Consider the following 18,711-nt stretch of genomic DNA (forward strand, 5'->3'; position numbering starts at 1 on the left):
GGTGAAAATTGCCTCTCCAAAGCTAAGACTTCTGAGATAAGCAGAAAAAACCCACTTATTTTTTTACTGAATCCATTTTAAAATGTTTTTTTGTACAGTAAACTTCAGGTCCTTAGGATTTAAGTGATTTTCTTTTAATTATTATTTTGACAAACATTATTTCACTTCACCTTTAAATGTATTTTCCCCATATAAATGCATACATAGTGATTGAATAGGGATCATAAACGGAAACTCCTTTTCATATGCTGCTGCAACACCATGCCTGACGTATGCAATTGAACTCGGGAAGAGCTGGGTCTCACATCCAGTTACTAGAATGTAATATTCCATGAGGAACAGTTAAATCAACCTTAGGACATTAAATACAATGTCATTCCACATTTCTTCCACAAAGGGCCAGGTTAATACCAATATATATGCAGATCTTATTTTTTCATTGTTGTACAAGTAGAATCATCATTCCCTATATACTGATTGACACAATGTAGGGGTCTATCATTAATGTACTTCATTTGGCACTTGGAATTGCCCTTGCCAAGTTAACCAGAAATTGCCAAGGTCAGTTCTTGAAAGGTCCAATTCTGCTCTCTACCTGTAGTCAGCTCTGCTATTGAGCCAACCGTAGCTCTGGAATGATGGTAAGGTGAGGTGCATTGGAAACAAAATTCTCTAATAGCTACGCAAGTAAATTAGTTCAGACTAAAGAGATTAATTTTCAAAACTTTACCTTCATAGCCTTGAGAACACAAATTTTCTGTAGTTCCATAGATCTTCCACCTATTCCATGAGCCCAATCCTTTGGACAGCATGACTTTCCTTTCCTCTCCGTGGGCAGAGTTGAAAAATAAATCTTCTCCTTGGATTGCGAGAAGGGTCTTATTTCTGCATTCCCATTGCTGGAGTTCACTTGTCTTGTTACAAGGATACTGTATGATCGCAGCCTGGTCTTTCATTGAAGGCACTCCCAAGCACAACTTCAATGCCATACTCAGAATCTGGTGGTCAGAGACCCACCTGAATTTTTGAGACTCATCATCCTGATTGCAAGTGGCAATTATGACTGAGTTAGAGCTTTGAGCTTTTACACAGAGTTTATGGTCTTCACTGTGTATTAAAAATATTCCACTGCCTGTAAAACAAAATGAGAAAAAATTTATGGCGAAGGCTGTAATAGGAGGTAAGCTGGTCAGTTATTGGACATTTGAGCCCCCTGCAGTGAAAGATGCTGTTGTGATGCTGGCAAAGCAGATGCCAGGTTATGCAAAGGTCCCCAGGCCTCACTTTGATACTGACACTTACATAGCTGGAATTATGCTGCCTCCCTGGTGTGTATTATTAAAATAAATTTAGTACTAGAAAAACGTGCTGAGTGTTTAGATTTTATGCAATGCTTGCAAGATGCTGTATGCATTGATCTCACTTAGTACATCTGTATCGCATATTGTGAGGTCGTATTTGTGCATTTGCATTGCAAGCCTCTATAGCTGTGTCAGTCACCAGACAGGAGAGTGAGACATTAATTAGTGTGAAATTAATGCTGGCCTAAAACAAAAAAAGTGTTATGTCCTGCCTATCAGAGAAGGCCCATCAAAACCAGACAAACTATTGTGGAATGTCAGAGAACAAAATACTTTGTTGATTGCTCTTCTGTTGTCCCTCTCCCCTGCCCCAGCACCTCATGAAAAGAAAAAGTGAGTGTGAATTCCTCATCACACATCAGCTGAATTGGAGAAATTGTATCTCTATGCTGCACGGACTCTGGAGAGCAAGCAAGAGATCCCCAGTGTTTATCCTGGCTTAGCCCCATAGGACATACAGCGCTTGATTATTACAGAAGCTTCTATTACCTTTCGAAACTTAAGAGCCTATCTTATTTGGGTGTATGTTACTTGTTTTAACCTCATAAATAACTCTTTTATTTCCTTCTCTTAGTTAATGAATCTTTAGTTAGTTTATTATAGGACTGGCTGCAAGTGTTGGCTTTGGTGTAAATCTAAGGAACAATTGATCTGGGGTAAGTGACTGGTCCTTTGCGACCGGCAGTAATCTGAATATTGTTTTGATTTTTGGTTTAAGGGGCCATCTATCACAAAGCCAAACTTCCCTGGGTGACAAGATTGATCAGAGTACCCAAGGGGACTGTCTGTGACCCCATGGCTAGGCTGTTATAGTGCCTGAGGAGTTTGCACTTAATAAATGATTGGTAAAATCTAAGTATGGAACTCACAACCAATTTGGGGTTTGAACCCTGCTTTTTAACAGTCTGCCCTGAGTTTGGTTGTCATGCTCTTGAGTCATTGTAGGACAGCTTAACAGCTGTACCTTTCTATCTAAACTTATTGAGAACGAGAAGGGTTGACTCATCATAAGCACAGGAAGACAATCATTCAAACAAACAAAATGTATAACATTATATAACCTGCAGATATTGGAAATGTAACAAATGTAATGCAAGTTGCTCTTCTTCTTCAGATCCTCCTGAAGACATGCTGATCCCAAGGAGTGTTTCAAAGATTAGTCTGCAAGAATTCATGATTTCCTCACCACCTCAATCTTGTACCGTCACGTAGTGTGTTGTTATACGTGTTAATTTTTCAAGTGTCTAGGCTAGATTGTAAGTTCCTTTGGGCAGGGACCATGACTTCTGATATGTAGGACAGTTTAGAGCACACTGTTAAAGCTCACTAAAGGTGGCTCCATGCTCAGGACTGCAAGGGAATGGTTTAGTCCCCCGTGAAAGTTAGAGCAGCCTTAGGGTAACTATAGTGGCTCGGGCTTGAAGGAGCACAATAGCACATTGGCCATGTTGTCTCCTCCAGACACACCCCTGACATGCCTTACCATCTGGGGACTTGAAAAGGGTGGTTTAGAGCCTGCTGTGTGTCAAACAAAGGAAATCCCCTCTGCTGCCTGATTAGATCAACTTTATGGATTTATGCTACCAGAGTGCTAGAAGTGTCCAGGATCTTGCCTTATGTATCCCTGTAAAGGGGCGAGACTCACCCCTGTGGCACCTCCTGCTCGTGTCCTGGGAATTAGCTCTTTTTCCAGCCTTGGAGTGCCCTCTGCAGGCCAACATCTCTCTTTTCCTGGGTCCCTGTGTCCCTCCCGAACCCTGGTGCCCCTTTGCACTGGGGCAAGATTCCCTGGCAGTAAATTCACTGTTTTGGGATCTGCCAGTTCTGACCCATATCTTGGTCTAAACCCTGATTCTATGCCATGAAGGAAATCTGAGGACTCCAGATGCCACCAAAACTGAGTGAAGCTGTTTTAAATTAGGGCATAAATAAATAATTTCACTCTGCCCCAAAGAGAAAGTTAAAGTAACTAAGGAAAGGACAAAAAGAGAAGCACTTTTATATCCTTACTTCAAAAAAAAGTCAGGACAGGAACTTACCTGGCAGTTGAATTGATGTAGTGATGAGGGAAAAAAAAATCAGGAGCAGGTAGACAGCCATTGCAAATGTTTCATTCCCTTCTTCCCTTCACCAAAAATAACAATGAGCTATAATCAGTGGCTCATAAGAAAATCCTTCTCTAATGAGTCAGATTAGCAGGTACTCCTTAGTTTTGAAGAGTTGGTTAATATAGGGAAGTTCTATATAAGGGCTTTAAATAAGGAACTATTCTATCCCATGTGACATTTTAAAATAAATTTATTGTGAGAACTTTGCATACATAAGCTAATTTCTCTAGGGTTGAAAGAGTATGTTCGTCTACAGAAGTGTCAATGACAAACTTAGTGTTTGCTGTTCATTGAGGATTTCTGGGAACATGGTTGTCACACAAGGGTAGTTTTCTGAGTTACTAAGCCAATCAGAATTCCAGTGAGAATATAGTAAAAAAGACCAGGAGAGGGAGAAAGAGGAAGCAGAGATGAGTCTGTAAATGTGAGTCAGTAACTTCAGAGAAAAACCTTTAGTACAACATTACACTTTTTAGAGAATATGAAATTCAAAGTTGATCTGACCTTGGAGTTAGCAGGGACTGAGAATTCCCAACCTTGAGGATTTCCCAAGATAGAAAAGAAGCAAGACCTGTCTTAATTGACAACTGGCCCTTCCGTGGCTCCATTGCCCATGCTCTCACAGGAGCCAGGAGGCTGACGACTACATTAGTAGCAGCCATGGAGGGAACCCACAGAGACAAAATCAGATCTCCAGCTAGAAATTTGGTGGTGTTTCAAGGGATAGCGCTAATAGACATCCTGGCTATTAGCCAGGATGGGCGGGGATGGTCTCCCTAGCCTGGGAATGGGGAGCAGGGGATGGATCATTTGATGATTACCAGTTCAATTCATTCCCTCTGAAGCACCTGGCATTGGCCACGGTTGGAAGACAGGATACTGGGCTAGATGGACGTTTAGTCTGACCCAGTATGGCCATTCTTATGTTCTGGAGGGCAGCTAGATCACTGCCCCATAGAAAAACCATAGAGCTCCAACAAAGTGGCATTGCCTGAGGAATGTTCAGGAATTGGGGGCTTTAATGTTATGAAAAGATATAGGTCAGGCTAAAGGTAGTTTTACATTATTGGGATCTGGGAGCAGGTGCTTGCAATTCAAATGCTGCAGGTGAGAGGTTATGGAGTTCTAAAAGCTGTACATTTCCTTCCCTTGAGCTTTGTCTTTGAACAGTGACCGAGGGACATGACCTGTCCTTGGCTAGCTGAGTTGTTCAGCTAAATACATTTCGATTAAGAATTTTCACTCTAAAGGTAAAATTATGAAGAATGAAAGAAAGTTTATTTTCCTATTTTTGAAAATTAGAGGCAATTCCCAAACAAAAAATTCCATTAGGAAAGTTAAAGTAATGCCATACGCACCAACCTCACTCTTAGAAGAGTGGCTCACTTTTCTAAACATTTGCTCCCTTTAAAAAGTATAATAGGTACAGGTGGGGTTACAAACTCTTACTGAGGTTGCCTGACACTTTCCTTATAAGACCCCATTTTCACTTGCTTATGACTTTGCCATACTTTAATCATTTGGTTTGAAAAGTTCTGTGCTGGATGTCTTATTTGCTTGTCTGTTTGAAAGTTTCCACCAAAAGGGTTCAGCCATTTCTTTGAACAAGGTTAGGTAAATATATTGTTTAGTCATATTCAAATAATTCCCGTGACCTACTCTTTGAAAAGCTCAAATGCCTTTAGGCTTTGGAGAAAGGACTTGAAATGTGTCAGGGGGACCATATTCATCCAGATTTGACCGAGTTATAAGTCTCTGAAAAATCTCATTTCACACACGCTCAGTAGAGCCTTGGAAGTATTTAACTGCAATGCTTTAGGAAGATTCTGCCTACAGTAAGCATGCTCTATCCCGGCTCTACAGGCACCAAGCAGGCTTTCCCTGAAATTGCTGTTCCTGGCTGCTGCAGCCCATGGTGGCACTGGGCACCAGCACTGAGAACAGGGAGCCTTTCAGTCCTGTACTCTCAGTGTTCTCTCTCCTGTCCCAGGAAGCCAGGAGGAGCAAGCCACCTGGCAAATGCAGAGGAGAGAAGAGTCAGATCAGGGAGGGGCAGTGCATTTCTGGTACTTCAAGAACTCTCATTCATAAGCGATAGTGCCGGTCATAAAGAAATGCTTCTTCTGGCAGTGCTGGAATAGTGTTCTCGAGCATTCCGGCATGACTCATGCCCTGGGGAGGGTCCAGGGAATAGAATGGGACAAGGAGCCACGCTGGGGGGAAATTGATAGACAGGGGCTAGAGACTGGTAGGGGTTGGGGAAGAGAAGCTTAGACTGGAAGCTGGGGGTGGATGGGAATCTGGGGTGGGCTGGACAAGGTGACTGGGACTGAGAGGAGGGGAGCTTGAGACTGGCTGGATGGGAAATGGGGGTGGGCAGGGAACAGGTGAGTGGGAGCCAGTGGATGGAAGAGCCTATGAGTGGCTGGAAAAAATGGTATGTATACATGTAATTAAAGATTGTATCATAAATGTATATGCCCAAGGCACTCAAAATAAGGACAAACAAGCAACCTATATTCTGGCCTTGCGTAACTTTGCAATGCTCAGCTTTGCAATTGTAATGTTCCTTTAGCATAACTTTTGTGTGTAATATATATGACATTTTAATTTGGGTTATTTTGGAGGCCCCTGATTAAGGCACTTTTTTTCTAGAACAATTGCTATCTCCCTGGTCAGGTGTTTTTCCGTTTCTTCTTCAAGGGGCAAAGACAGCAGAAGTTGCACTGGAGGCAGCTTGATGATGACAGCGGGAGGAAATTGGAGAGTAGAACTTCTGCTATCATTCCCATTCTCATGCCTGGTGCATAGGACGTCAAGTGTCGCAATAGAACAGAAGCCAAGGAAGGACGCTTATATTAACAGAATGCATATTAATACAGTGGGGGACGAGAAACTGAACCTGTTCTGAAGATCGATTAGTTTTTGGAGAAGTAGTTGCTAATATTAAAAGGGACCAGTGACCTACAGAGAGATGCTAATACCAAATAAATGGAAATATTAGGGGTCTGATTCACCTCAGGGGCTATACTTGATTTTTCCACGACAGGGTTGCCAGGTGTCAAGTTTTCGACTGGAATGCCTGGTCGAAAAGGAACCCTGGTGGTTCCAGTCATCACTGCTGACTGGGTAATTAAAAGTCCAGTTGGCATCTCAGGCAGGCTCCCTACCCAGCTCTGTGAGACTTCTGGGAAGCTGCCAGCATCTCCCTCTGGCTCCTAGGTGGAGGGATAGCCACAGGAGCTCTCCGTACTACCCCTGCCCCCAGCGCCAGCTCAGCTACTCCCATAGGCCAGGAACCACAGCCAATGGGAGCTGAGGGGGCAGTGCCTGTAGGCGCAGGCAGCGCGGAGAGCCACTTGGTTGTGACTCTGCTTAGGAGCCAGAGGGAGATGGTGGCAGCTTCCTGGAAGCACCTGAGTTAAGCACAGACCGGATCCCGCACTCCCACCTCCCTGTGCACCCCAATCCTCTGCCCCAGCCCAGAGTCCCCTCCTGCACCCCAAATCCAAGCCCCACCCAGAGCCCACACCCCCAGCTACAGCCCTCACTCCCACCCCCCCACACACACACTCTAATCTCCTGCCTCAGCCCAGAGACCTCTCCTGCACCCCAAACCCTTCATTTTCAGCCCATACCCATAGCTGGAGCCCTCACCCGCCTCACCCTGCATCCCAACCTCCTGCTCCAGCCCGCTGAAAATGAGTGAGTTAGCAAGGGTAGGGGAAAGCAAATGACAGAGGGAAGGGGATGGAATGAGCAGGAGGTGTGGCCTTGGAAAAGGGGCGGGGGGCGGGAAGGGTGTTTGTTTTTCTGCAAATAGAAAGCTGGCAACCCTAAGCACAAACCCCAGCAGCACAAGTCTCCAGCCGCAGCAGTACTTCAGGGAGGTAGCAGTTGGCAGAGCCTAAATCTAGCTTCCATTGGGTGAGGTGGGGCCCAAAAGCCTGGACCTGGGAAGAGGGTTACCGTGTGTAGTGATGATTCAGCATGTTCTTTCAGAGGCATCTGCCTAGAGGACAGGAAATCTTTACATTCACAGTACTCAGAAGCACCACCTTGTTTGGAAATCTGGTCACATTTGCAGAAAAAGAGGAAATGAAGATTAAGTACAGATTAGTAAGAAATGTGACAATGCATTAAACATAGATGCAGCTGTGTATAATCACCTGACTGATGTTCTGTGGCCTAGAGGAAATGAGTCAGTGATCTCAGACCAGGTTCTAGTGGACAGTTTTCCACATAAAGTCCTCGTGGCACAACTGCTCCTTCCCTAGTTAAAAGGAGATTAAAGAACTCCTCTGGGCTCAATCAACCCCAACATGCCACACCTGCGTCACTTCCCACGGCTCCCATTGGCCGGGAACGGCGAACCTTGGTGGCTGGGAGGTGAGGACAGCCATGAAAATGTAAACAAACTGTCTGGCGGTCTGCCAGTAGATTACCCTGATGGGCTGCATGTGGCCCATGAGCTGCCCAACACTGGCCTAAGCTATATTTCTCTAGCTTGTTTAAGAAGTGACCACATAAAACAATATCAAAAGATTTAAAGTTGAGATATACCACATCTACTGCTTCCCCCTAACTACAAGGCGTGTTACCTTATGAAAGAAGAATATTAGCTTGGTTTGACATGATTTCTTTTTGATGAATCCATGTTGACTGTTATTTATCACCTTATTTTCTTCTAGGTGCTTACAAATTGATTGTTTAATTATTTGCTCCATTATCTTTCCAGGTACCAAAGTTAAGATGATTGGTCTATAATTCCCGGGGTTGTTTTTTCTCAATCTGAGACAGTTCCTCAGATTTGTCACCTAAAAAGAATGACTCAAGTTGGGGAATCTCCCTCACATCTTCATCAGTGAAGACTGATGCAAAAAATTCATTTAGTTTCTCTTCACTGGCCTTATCATCCAAAAATTTTTTTGCTAATAGTTTTTGAGTCTTTGGCTAGCTGTTCTTCAAATTCTTTTTTGGCTTAATTACATTTTTACACTTTTACACTTCACTTGCTAGAGTTTATGCTCCTGTCCATTTTCCTTAATAGGATTTAACTACACTTTTAAAAGAATGTCTTCTTGCCTCTCACTGCTTCTTTTACTTTGTGGTTTAACCACGATGGCTTTTTTTTGTTCCTCTTACAATGTTTTTAATTTTGGGATATACATTTAAGTTGAGCCTCTATTCCGTTATCTTTAAAAAGCTTCTATGCAGCTTGCAGGGATTTCACTTTTCACATTGTATCTTTTAATTTTTGTTTAACTAATTTCCTCATTTTTGTGTAGTTCTGAAAATTAAATGCTACCATAGTGGGCTGCTATGTTGTCCCCCCCCCCCCCCAGGGATGTTAAATTTAATTATATTATGGTCATTATTACCAAGCGGTTCAGCTATAGTCACCTCTAGCTCAGAGCCAGTGCTCCACTTAGGACTAAATCAAGAGTTGCCTCTCCTCTTATGGGTTCCAGGAATAGTTGCTCCAAGAAGCAGTCATTTAAGGTTTCAAGAAACTCTGCATCCCATCCTGAGGTGACATGTACCCAGTCATTATGGGGATAGTTGAAATCCCTCATTGTTTTATATTTATAGCCTCTCTAATCTCCCTGAGCATTTCAAAGTCACTAACACCATCCTGGTCAGGTGGTCGGTAGTATATCCCAGCTGCTATATTCTTATTATTCAAGCATGGAAATACTATCCACAGAAATTCTATGGTACAGTTTAATTTATTTAAGATTTTTACTTCATTTGACTCGATTATTTCTTTCTTTCACATATAGTGCCACTCCCCCATCAGCACAACCTGTTCTGTCCTCCTGATATATTTTGTACCCCAATATTACTGTTTCCCACTGATTATCTTCATTCCACCAAGGTTCTGTGATACCTATTGTATTAATATCCTCATTTAATATGAGGCACTCTAGTTCACCCATCTTATTATTTAGACTTCTAGCATTTGTGTATAAGCATTTAGCTAAAAAGTGACAATATTTTGTTTGCCATTACACAATGTAATTGAATGAGACTCTTTTTCATTAAACTGTTTCTCATCAGATCTTACGCATAATTTTATCATCTTCCATCCTCTCCTCCTTACTAGGACCAAGAGTCAGAAGCCAGACCAGGGTCATGCTGAATTTGCTGACATATGGTACAGGACTTTGCTTTCCTCTCAACGTCTTCATGGATCCCTGACCACCAGACATGTCTCTGGGCTATGGCCTTCATGTGTACAATGCCAAGATGATCTTCATGAAGAGTTTCCAGAACACTAAACTGAAGTGATTTTGGAATGATCCTCTGCATTTCCCATATGATACAACCTTAATTCACAGATAACTCATGTTGATGTGATACTAATTTTGTAAACTGGAGATTTTTATGATCCAGCCTGTACCCTGTAGTACAATTCCCTTCACAAGACAAGTGTATCATCCCTAGTAGTTTCTTTATTGATGTCTGTGCTAGTGATGGGTAACCCATCCACCAAACTGAGATAGAACACTTTGTCCAAAGTGTCTTTGGGTTGATGGGAGTTTGAGCATGGCAGGTGTGACAGCCCATTACCATTGCCACACTGAGTCCTTTTATAGAATTGAATAGTATAGGCATGAGCTGAAAATAGCTATACCCATTACTGCATACAAGCAGCAGCTAATGATGGAATTCCACGTTTCAATCAAAACATTGAAATTAATCAGTGATGATCTGTCAGCAAGGTAAAATGTCTACCATGTGGAACTTCCCAATTCTGAAAATAAAGCTTCTCTCTCTATTTGTAGATAGTTCTTCTCAAGGGAGGTGAATATTTGTGAAGCAAAGACAACTGGTTTTCTCCTTGCCATCAGGAAAAATGTAGGCAAGAACTGCACCCATCAATCAGGTGGGATTTGCCCAAACACCTGAGGCAAGTCAAGAGGGAGGAACATTAATAGGCATAAGCTTGTGAGCAGCCTTGCATGGCTTTAACCCTGGAGACCAAGGCATGTCCTGGTGCCGAGGTGGGAAAGAACCTTGCTGAGCAGGGTCGTACTCTAGTACTAGCAACTAACTGTAACAACTAACTATTTACAGAAGAAATACAAAGATATCGACTAGGTAGAGAACTTGCAGAGCAAGAACGAGCAGTTCCAGAGAGTGTCACAGCTGGAAAAAAGAAACTGAGCAGGCAGTAAGCCCCTATGTACAGTTTTATGAGGGTGCAACTCCTGGGGTCACCGGAACTGACTCAACAGATACACTGAGGTAAAAATCCTCAGTGACTATGCATGCAGTGCACACACCTCCATGGGAATGGATATGAGAAAGCACTCAAGAAGAACTCACATTTGTCTCGACATACTCTGAGCCCAGGGTCTTCCAAACTTTGCAAGACATCATTCAGATTTTGAAGATGATCCTCTTGATACTTTCCTGTAACAAGGATGTCATCCAAAAGCATTGAACTGTTCATTCCATTCAGGATCTCATCCATGGCTTTTTGCAACAGGGCAGGTGCTCAGAGTGATACCAAAAGGCAACATGTTGTAGCAAAATAAGCCTTTTTTGTGTGTTGATTATGAGATACTTATGAGAGGCCAGATCAATCTTCATTTGTAGGTATGCACTGAGCACATCCAATTTATTGAAACACTATCTTCCACTAAGAGTTGTTCGTAGTGATGTTGTAGCCACGTTGGTCCCGGGATATTAAAGAGAAAAGGTGGATGAGGTAATATCTTTTATTAGACCATCTGTTGGTGAAAGAGGCAAGCTTTTGGGCTACATGGGTGACCTGAAGAGCTCTATGTAGCTCAAAAGCCTCACCCATCTTGTCTCTCCATTAAGAATAACAAACAAATCTTCAATATGAGGTTGAGGATACTGGTCCGCACATAAAACCAGATTCAGCATCACTTTGAAATTTCCACAAATTTGGACAGATCCATCCTTCTTGATCACTGGTATGATGGGTGTAGCCCATTCACTGTGTGAAATCAGTGACAAGACTTCAATTTTCACTAATTGTCCAAATCAGCTTCCACTTGAGGCTTCAGAGCACAAGGCACAACTTGCCTACCTTTGGCTGGCTGTCAGACTTAACAATGATCTCCACTGACATGTTGCTCATCTGTCCAAGCTCTTTTTCAAAAACTTTGGAGTGTATGTCCAGTATTTCTTAAAGATTTTGAAGTATTTTGGTGATCGCCTTAATCTCAGTCCAACTGCTTCTCAAGCCAAGTTCTGCCAAATAATGCAGGATACTTTCCTTCAATCACATGCAGGGGTAAAATGACTGATTGTCCATCAAGATGAACTGTCCTCCAGTATAAGGCTTCATAACTGTGGAGGTTTCTTCCAGGGGAACTTATGACAAAGTCTGGTGATAGGCAGATGTTCCAACATCAATCTCCATTCTTGTAGGAACTCCCTTGACCAAGGCTGTGAGCCAGATGCCATATATGACTTCAGCTTCTAACATACGCAGTTCTAGGTCTTGTTCAGTGTCGCTAGAACTCATCTCCCTCCATATTATAGATTTCCAACTTCCATCCTTTCTTAAGTTCCGTCTTCATAGGCATCTTCTTGGATGTATGGTTACTCTATGTTGCTGGTTGTTCAGCTGTATGACAGGTCACAGTGATGTGTCCTTTCTTCTGGCACTTCCTCCGAATGACTTGGCCTGCCCAGTAATCCTTTTCAGCATGCATAGTTTGTGCACAACAGCCACACAAAAATTCCTTACATTCCTGTGGTCCTCTGTCTTACTGATTCAGGAGGTGAGCTTATTATGTCACACTAAATTCCAGGTTTCAGAGTGGAGCCGTGTTATTCTATATTTACAAAAACAACGAGGAGTCTTTGTGGCACCTTATAGGCTAACACATTTATTTGGGCATAAGCTTTCATGGGAAATAACCCACTTTATCAGATGCATGGAATGGAAAATACAGTAGAGCGATATAAATACACAGTATATGAAAAGATGGGAGTTGCCGTACCAAGTGGGGGAGGGGGTCAGTGCTAACAACCCAATTTAATTAAGGTAGAAGTGGGCTATTCTCTACAGTTGACACGAAGGGGTGGAAATCACTTTTGTAGTGCGAATGAGACCAATTTAATCAAGGTGGCCCATTTCAAACAGTTAACAAGAAGGTATGAGTATCAGCAGAGGGGAATTAGTTTTTTGTAGTGACCCATCCACTCTCAGTCTTTATTCAGGCCTAACTTGATAGCGTCCAGTTTGCAAATTAATTCCATGGTCATTGCGTAATTCAGATTCATTAGTCACATAGAATATTGCTTAATGTTTGTTTGAAGTAACAATGTTCTGCCAACTTCCTTAGATCAGCAATGAACTGTGCTACTGACTCTCCACTTCCTGATGTCTCTGAGGGCACTGATATTGTTCTGCTGTCAACAGTGGGGTAGGAGAAAAATGTCCCTGCATTGCTGCAATAACTGCTGCATATATGGGAGCTCCAGGCACAGTTGGAGTCCATACATCATGAAGCAATCCACGTGCCTTTGGACCCATCACTGTTAGCAAGGTAGAAATTCATCTGTCTAGAATAGAATTGTAAGCTACACATTGCTCAAAATGTTTGAGGTATGACCCATGATTTTTGGTTTTCATAAAATTAACTAATATTGCCCACAAAAGTTGCCATTTCATTTCTCTCCTGTTGAACTTCACGCCCTCCTCGCGGTCTTCTCTTCCATAGGGAAACTTTTTATTTTTTTCTTTACCATGCACTGTCTGTGCTTGATCTCCCTTTGATGGCTGTGTGCTTACATTCCAAATCAATCTTTTGGCTGTAGCCCTTCAGTGCAGGCTAAAGGTTGTCTTTCTAGCTTGACAAGCAAGCTGCTCCCCCCTCACTGCAGCAAGTCTTTGTTCTGGCCTTGTTTGTCAACTTCCCATTTCTTGCTGGCTTGCTCATACAGTCCCTTGCAGCAAAAGCAGCAGTCAGCTATCTTGTGCCTGTTGGTGAGTTTTTTTCTTTGTTTTTTATACTATTGTTTGCTCATTTTTTCTCCTTGTTATTCAGGCAATGGGCACATTGGACACTTGTGGGATAGAAGGTCCTTGTCACCAGTGTGCTCTCCGGACCCAGCAGAGAATGGGGGAACTATAGAAACACCATTGTCTGTTGTTGTGGCTTCAAAACAGAACCAAAAGTGAAGTGAGGTTTTTCACTGGAAAGAGTGAGTGCAGAGCACCCAAATGTTTAAAGGGATAGGACATTTCAGGGAAGATCCTGGCTGAGGCTTGGTGGCATTTAGGAGCAAAAAGAGGAATGCAGAGTTCTCTGTCCCCAGGGAACAGAGGCTGACCACTGAGGGATTGCTTGATGGCACCAAGTGCCCAAGCCCTCTGAGGAAATATAGGGACCAACTTTTCTTTACTTTTATTTTCAGAGTCCTGGGACACAACCTTGGTTGATTAGACACACAAAGGATGAGAAGCCCAGACCTTCCTCTAAGTACCTAATGGGCTTTGCCCTATGTGAGTTTGCAGGCACCCAGCACTTTCCAAGGGCCATGGAGGTATTTTGCCCTTTTGGGGGGGACTACTTTAATCTCCCCCTTCCAGTTCCCTTCCCCCATGAAAGGGGTGGATTCCCCAAGAATACATCAACACAGTTTGTGTCAGCAAGCTTTCCAGCCTGAGCTGACAGACTTGGGCCTGCAGGGGTCATGTTATTGCACTAATAATAGCTGGGAAGACTGTGTTTTGAAGATGGGGATTGGACAGAAGCTTGTACTCTAAAGCCTAGAGAAGGAAGGGAGGGGGGGACTACAGAACCTGAGCTCCAGCCCAAGCCCCAACTTCAAAACACGGTCTACCCAGCTATTATTAGAGCACTAGTGTGAGACCCAACCTGAGATGAGAGGCTTGCTGCCACAGGCTGTGTAGATATGCCCTAAAAGTTACAGCCAGAGGGCTGTACCCAAGTCTGGAACCCAGCCTAGAAAGTCAAACCAGAGTCCAGAGAAGGACATCCAACATGAGAAGTGCTGCCCAGTGGAGTGCCAGAGAGGTACAAGCTATCACAGACCCTATCACCATAACTGGCAACATTGTTCAGGGGTTCATTCATAAAAACAGAGATCTTAGGTCCAGAGGGAACATGATGATTATCTAGCCTGACATCTTTCATTACAAATGCCATAGAATTTCACACAGTAATTCCTGCAGCAAGCTCAACTGCTTGTGGTTGAAGAGAACGTATCTTTTAGAAAGATATTGCTGGAAGTCTCCATGCCGTGAGCTAAATAATATGGGGAGAGAATGTAATGGTTCTATTCCTTCAGAGGGTGCTTCCAGGTCAGGGTCAAAACACAATGACAGAGCAATCTAAGGAAACGTTCACTGTTGCTTTTCATGCTGTACTAGTTCGGTACAAGAAGCAGGTGTTCTCAGTCTCTTGTGTAATCTGGCATCTTTCACCAGCACTAGGCAAGAAAGGTGATGCGAAAACTGAGTTTAAGATGCACCAGTATAACAGACAAAAAAAGAACTGAGCTGGGAATATTTCTAAAGCAATTGTTTACAACATTGTTTAAGCAATTAATAAAATTAGAGGGTTAAATATAATTTATGTTAACTGCAAAGAACTAAGATAAGGAATTTTGGTAGAGCCAGGGGATTACTGCAGTGAATTATTGGTAAACATTCATTCAATTAAAACCCATGAATTAGTTTCCAGACACAATCCTTTCATCTGCATGGAGAAGTGATTTGTTGTGGCCAAGAATGTTTGTGGAAGTCTCAAACCACCATATGAATATATAGTCACACAGAGTCATGAGAATGTTCATTCTGCAATTTATATACATTTTAGTCATCCAATCAGGGAACAAAAAGTAACAACATTAATCTAAGGTGACCGTTTAATAGCAAATGGTAACTTGTGAATATTGATTGAATAAACTCAATGAACAGTTCATGAGCAACCCTTGGCCAAAATATGTTGTTAAATATTTAATTTCAAATAATTTATAAAAAAATTAGTGTTTGTGAACAATTCACAAATTCAAAAGAGGGTTAACTTCAAATTAGTCATTATGAGTAGTTTCCACAGTTCTAGATTGTAGAAACATTTTATACAGTAATCATTTCCTGGGGAAAAGTGGAGCTTAATGGTAACAGCACAGAACTGGGAGCCAAATCTACTGAGTGCTCTTTCCAGCTCTGCATTTATGTTGGACAAGACCAAGTCATTTAACAAGAAGTTCAGTCCAGGTAAAAGGGAAATAATATTTTTAGTTCAGGGGAAGAAATTGGAAGTGTTGATGAGTATTATATCAACATCCCCTGCTTGATGAAGTGTAATCACCGCTTTATGACAGAGGTGTGCCTCTTAGTGGTGGTGTATAGGAATTGCACTTCCAGATCAAGTCATAAGTTTATCTACTCCATAGCCTGTCTCTGACAGTGGCCGGAACCAAGTGATTTGGAAGAAGATGAAAGAAATTCTGCAGTAGGCAATTACATAGTAATCTGCCCGCAGATGAAGTTTCAACCTAACCCATTAGTTAGAGGTTGGTCTATGCACTGAAGCATGAGTGTTTACAGCAGTGGTGGGTGGCCCATCAGGGTAATCCTCTGGCAGGCTGCCAGTTTGTTTACATTTGCACAGCTGTCCACAGCTCCCATTGGCTGAGGTTCACTGTTTCCAGCCAATGGGAGCTGCGGAAAGCGGTGCAGACCGCAGGGACATGCTGGCTGCCACTTCTCGCAGCTTCTAATGGCCAGGAATGGTAACCACTGGGAGCTGCGAGCAGCCATGCAAATGTAAACAAATTGTCTGGCAGCCCGCCAATGGATTACCCTGATGGGCTGCAGTTGGTTTATAGCTTTCCCAAAGCTCATCTTTTTACATACTATTATAATGATGGAATATGGATATTTTTATCTTTATAAAACATCCAATCCTTGTGGAATCGTGCTAATCTCAGCCTTGATCATATCTTGTGCTAATGAGTTCCAATGGTGTTATATGAAAAAGTATTCCTGTTTAAATTTGCTGTTTCATTGAATGCCCTTTTGTCCTGGTATTGTGATAGTGCAAACAGAAGATCCCGATATACCTTCTCTTCAAAGTTTGTTATCTTGTGCATCTTTACCATGACCTCTCTCATTCATCCTCTCTCTAAGGAGAACAATCCAGAGTTTTTGATCTGTCTTCAAATGGAGTGATTTACATTATTTTTCACTGAACCACCTCTATTTTTGCTATATCTTTTTAGTGATAAGGTGATCAGAACAGAACACAATATTCTACATGAACATAATACCATTGATTTATATAGTGGCATGGATACATTCAGTATTGTTAGACTCAAACCTGATACTGGATACTCAGTTAGTAATTACAGCCAAATATGCCTTTTTCATCTTCACTTCAGATAAAAGCATCATCTTGATGGCTCAGATGGGACACAAATGCTCATAGACCTTCTGCAGGCCCCCTGCATTGGGTGGGTTAGAAGGTTAGGAGGATGTAACCATTGCTTCTGGATACAAATCTCGCTAAACTTATCCCTCCTTTTGTCAGCTCCATGTCTATACTAATTCACTGTATGTGGCGATGACGTTCAGTGCACTCAGAAGATAGTTCCCTCCTTTTTTTCTCTCCTTCCTTCCCTCTTATTCTCACTTTCATTTTTTATGGCTTGGTTCAAATCAGACAGAGACCTTGTCTACCTTTGTCGTCATACAGCAGCTAGTACAATGAGGCCCAGATTTTGACTGGGGCCTCTGGATGTTACTACAATAAAAATAAATATGGCTCTGTTTCTTTTCCTGCTCCAATTATCCCTTTCAAATCTCTTCTGGCTGGTGTCACCTCTTCCAGGGTAAACTTGCTCTCCATGACTCTGATCCAAAGTTCATTGAAGTCAGTGGAAAAGACCTTCATTGACATCAGATGGCTTTGAATCAGGCTCTAGCTGGAGAGGCCTATGTTCCTCTAGTAAAACTCTCACTCCAAATTAACTTTTTAGCATGCAGGTTTCTCTCTTCAGGTCACACTTCCCTGAGTACTCCTGACACTGCTTGGAGAAGGGCCTTTCTGCAACTTCTAAGAGCTTTCTTGTTCTGAAAGAGAGAAGTACTAAGGAAGGGAAACAAGAAATAAGATTGGTAGCAATACAATTTGAGGACTGGACACAACACCAAAGGTTTCAGGGTGCCATCCAGTAGGCCACAATGAAATATGCACACAAGCTAAACAAAATTGTTGGCATATTCATTTTCTTTTTCTGCTTTGGTGACTGGATGTTGCCCCTTATTTACTATTGCCTTGTCCACTACTTGATCACAACACAAGCTGGTATTGCTCCAGGTCAATATTAGTTAATGTATAACTCTTTATTGTTCCTACTGGTTTCAATCTGAATAGTGAGTTACGTACTCTAAAAATGCAAAACTATTAAAAAGTCACAATAAACTGTTACTGTTTATTTCACAGAGCTAAAGTTGAATGCATAAACAAAGGAAACATTTAAATTTTCCTTTCACACATTCATATCTGTGTGAGGAAAAAATTTAATGCACACATGATTTACAGTTTACAAGATATACAAAAATCAGATTTTAAAATCATCATTTGGGAAGCTAAAGTTTCTGAAATATTTCACTCTTTAAACATTATAGAAAGAAACAGCTGATCTACTAGAGCAATAGGGAAGACAGGTGCATTAGAAAAGTTATCATATTGTATAGGCCGAGATCTCTCTTACAAGGCTAAGCTGTATTATGGAGAAAGAGTATTTAAGTGGCAGTGTTTTGTGAGGAGTGTCATGAGAGTTGTCCATTGCTACTGCACCTTTAGAATATTCATAGCCTGTATCCTCCAACCAACACCTATGCTGGTATGCAGGAAGGTGTTGCCACGGTCTCATCATCATGCTACCCCAACAAACTCCTTCTTTGGCCAGTAAGAGGTGCTGGTAGTGTCTGCCAGCCACGTTGCTTGGGCTCCAGAGGCCTGCAGCCCGATTATGGATAGCCCCTGACTGGGTGTGAGAGGGAGGGGAACTGCATATTTGGCTCTGTATGCTGTCTGAAATTACAGGAACTGAAATTATGCAACATAGAGCATTTTTTTAAATGGGATGTATTCAAATACAGTGTCATCAGCTACCCAATGCCAAACCCTTGTAGTGAAGTTTCCAGGAATATGTGTATTAACAGAATGAGACAAGTGCTTGCTGATCAGTTTGGAGAGACTGCATGAGGGTGAGGG

At 42.2% G+C, this 18,711-nt stretch overlaps 1 protein-coding gene across 1 annotated transcript in view; it reads right to left on the minus strand.

The window, feature by feature from the left end:
- Window positions 1–3,548, minus strand: part of LOC142045751 (macrophage mannose receptor 1-like) — a 54,632-nt gene extending 51,084 nt beyond the window's left edge. Inside the window, exons 1-2 of the mRNA XM_075062310.1 lie at window positions 3,401–3,548; window positions 731–1,132 (exon numbers count right to left, since the gene is read on the minus strand). Coding sequence (XP_074918411.1) covers window positions 731–1,132; window positions 3,401–3,461 — 463 coding nt within the window. The 5' untranslated portion in view covers window positions 3,462–3,548. The remainder of the gene's footprint in view (window positions 1–730; window positions 1,133–3,400) is intronic.
- Window positions 3,549–18,711: the final 15,163 nt, after the last annotated feature.

This window comes from Chelonoidis abingdonii, chromosome 2 (genome assembly GCF_003597395.2).
Source record: "Chelonoidis abingdonii isolate Lonesome George chromosome 2, CheloAbing_2.0, whole genome shotgun sequence".
NCBI classification, from domain to species: domain Eukaryota; kingdom Metazoa; phylum Chordata; order Testudines; family Testudinidae; genus Chelonoidis; species Chelonoidis abingdonii.